The sequence below is a fragment of the Galeopterus variegatus genome, unplaced genomic scaffold, assembly GCF_000696425.1.
Source record: "Galeopterus variegatus unplaced genomic scaffold, G_variegatus-3.0.2 Scaffold5845, whole genome shotgun sequence".
Taxonomy (NCBI): Eukaryota; Metazoa; Chordata; class Mammalia; order Dermoptera; family Cynocephalidae; genus Galeopterus; species Galeopterus variegatus.
In genome coordinates, this window is record NW_007731956.1 from 140,419 (window position 1) to 140,952 (window position 534).

Sequence of the window (534 nt, forward strand, 5' to 3'; positions counted from 1 at the left end):
TTGACAAAAATGTCAGGAAAACGTGATGTTGGAGCATACATGCTTATGTATAAGTAAGTTTCCTTTTGATTTTCCTTTGTATTAACTAGTAAATTCTTCTCAAAGTTGTATATTTACTTTTTATTCTTAGGAAGCGTTGCCTCAGAGAGATCATCAAAATCTAGTTATTTGACATTGAAGCTTCAGTATAAACAAAGAATTTTAAAATTTAAACTTCAAGTCATGAGAACTTTGTTCTAATGAGATTTTTTTATTATTAAATCATAGGAGAGCTAATCATACTGAAACAGTCACGTCTTTTAGAAAAAGAGAAAGTAGAGTCCCGGCTGATCTCTTAAAGTAAGTATCATCCTGACCTCCAGACAAGCTGGTGGTGCAGCTGAGGCCACAGGCAGTGCCTCTCTTCCAGGAGAGCCTTCGTGAGGATGAGCACAGGACCTGAGGCCTTCCTGGCACTCCGCTCCCACTTTGCCAGCTCTCATGCTCTGATGTGTGTCAGCCACTGGATCCTCGGCATCGGAGACAGACACCTGA

At 40.3% G+C, this 534-nt stretch overlaps 1 protein-coding gene across 1 annotated transcript in view; it reads left to right on the forward strand.

Annotated features, from left to right (window-relative positions):
• The window catches only part of PRKDC (protein kinase, DNA-activated, catalytic polypeptide), a gene marked incomplete at its 3' end in the record, with an annotated part of 134,792 nt that extends 134,264 nt beyond the window's left edge, over nucleotides 1–528 (forward strand). The window contains 3 exon segments of the mRNA XM_008590104.1: nucleotides 2–53; nucleotides 268–339; nucleotides 410–528. Of these exon segments, the coding sequence (XP_008588326.1) occupies nucleotides 2–53; nucleotides 268–339; nucleotides 410–528 (243 nt within the window).
• Between the last annotated feature and the right edge of the window lie 6 nt (nucleotides 529–534).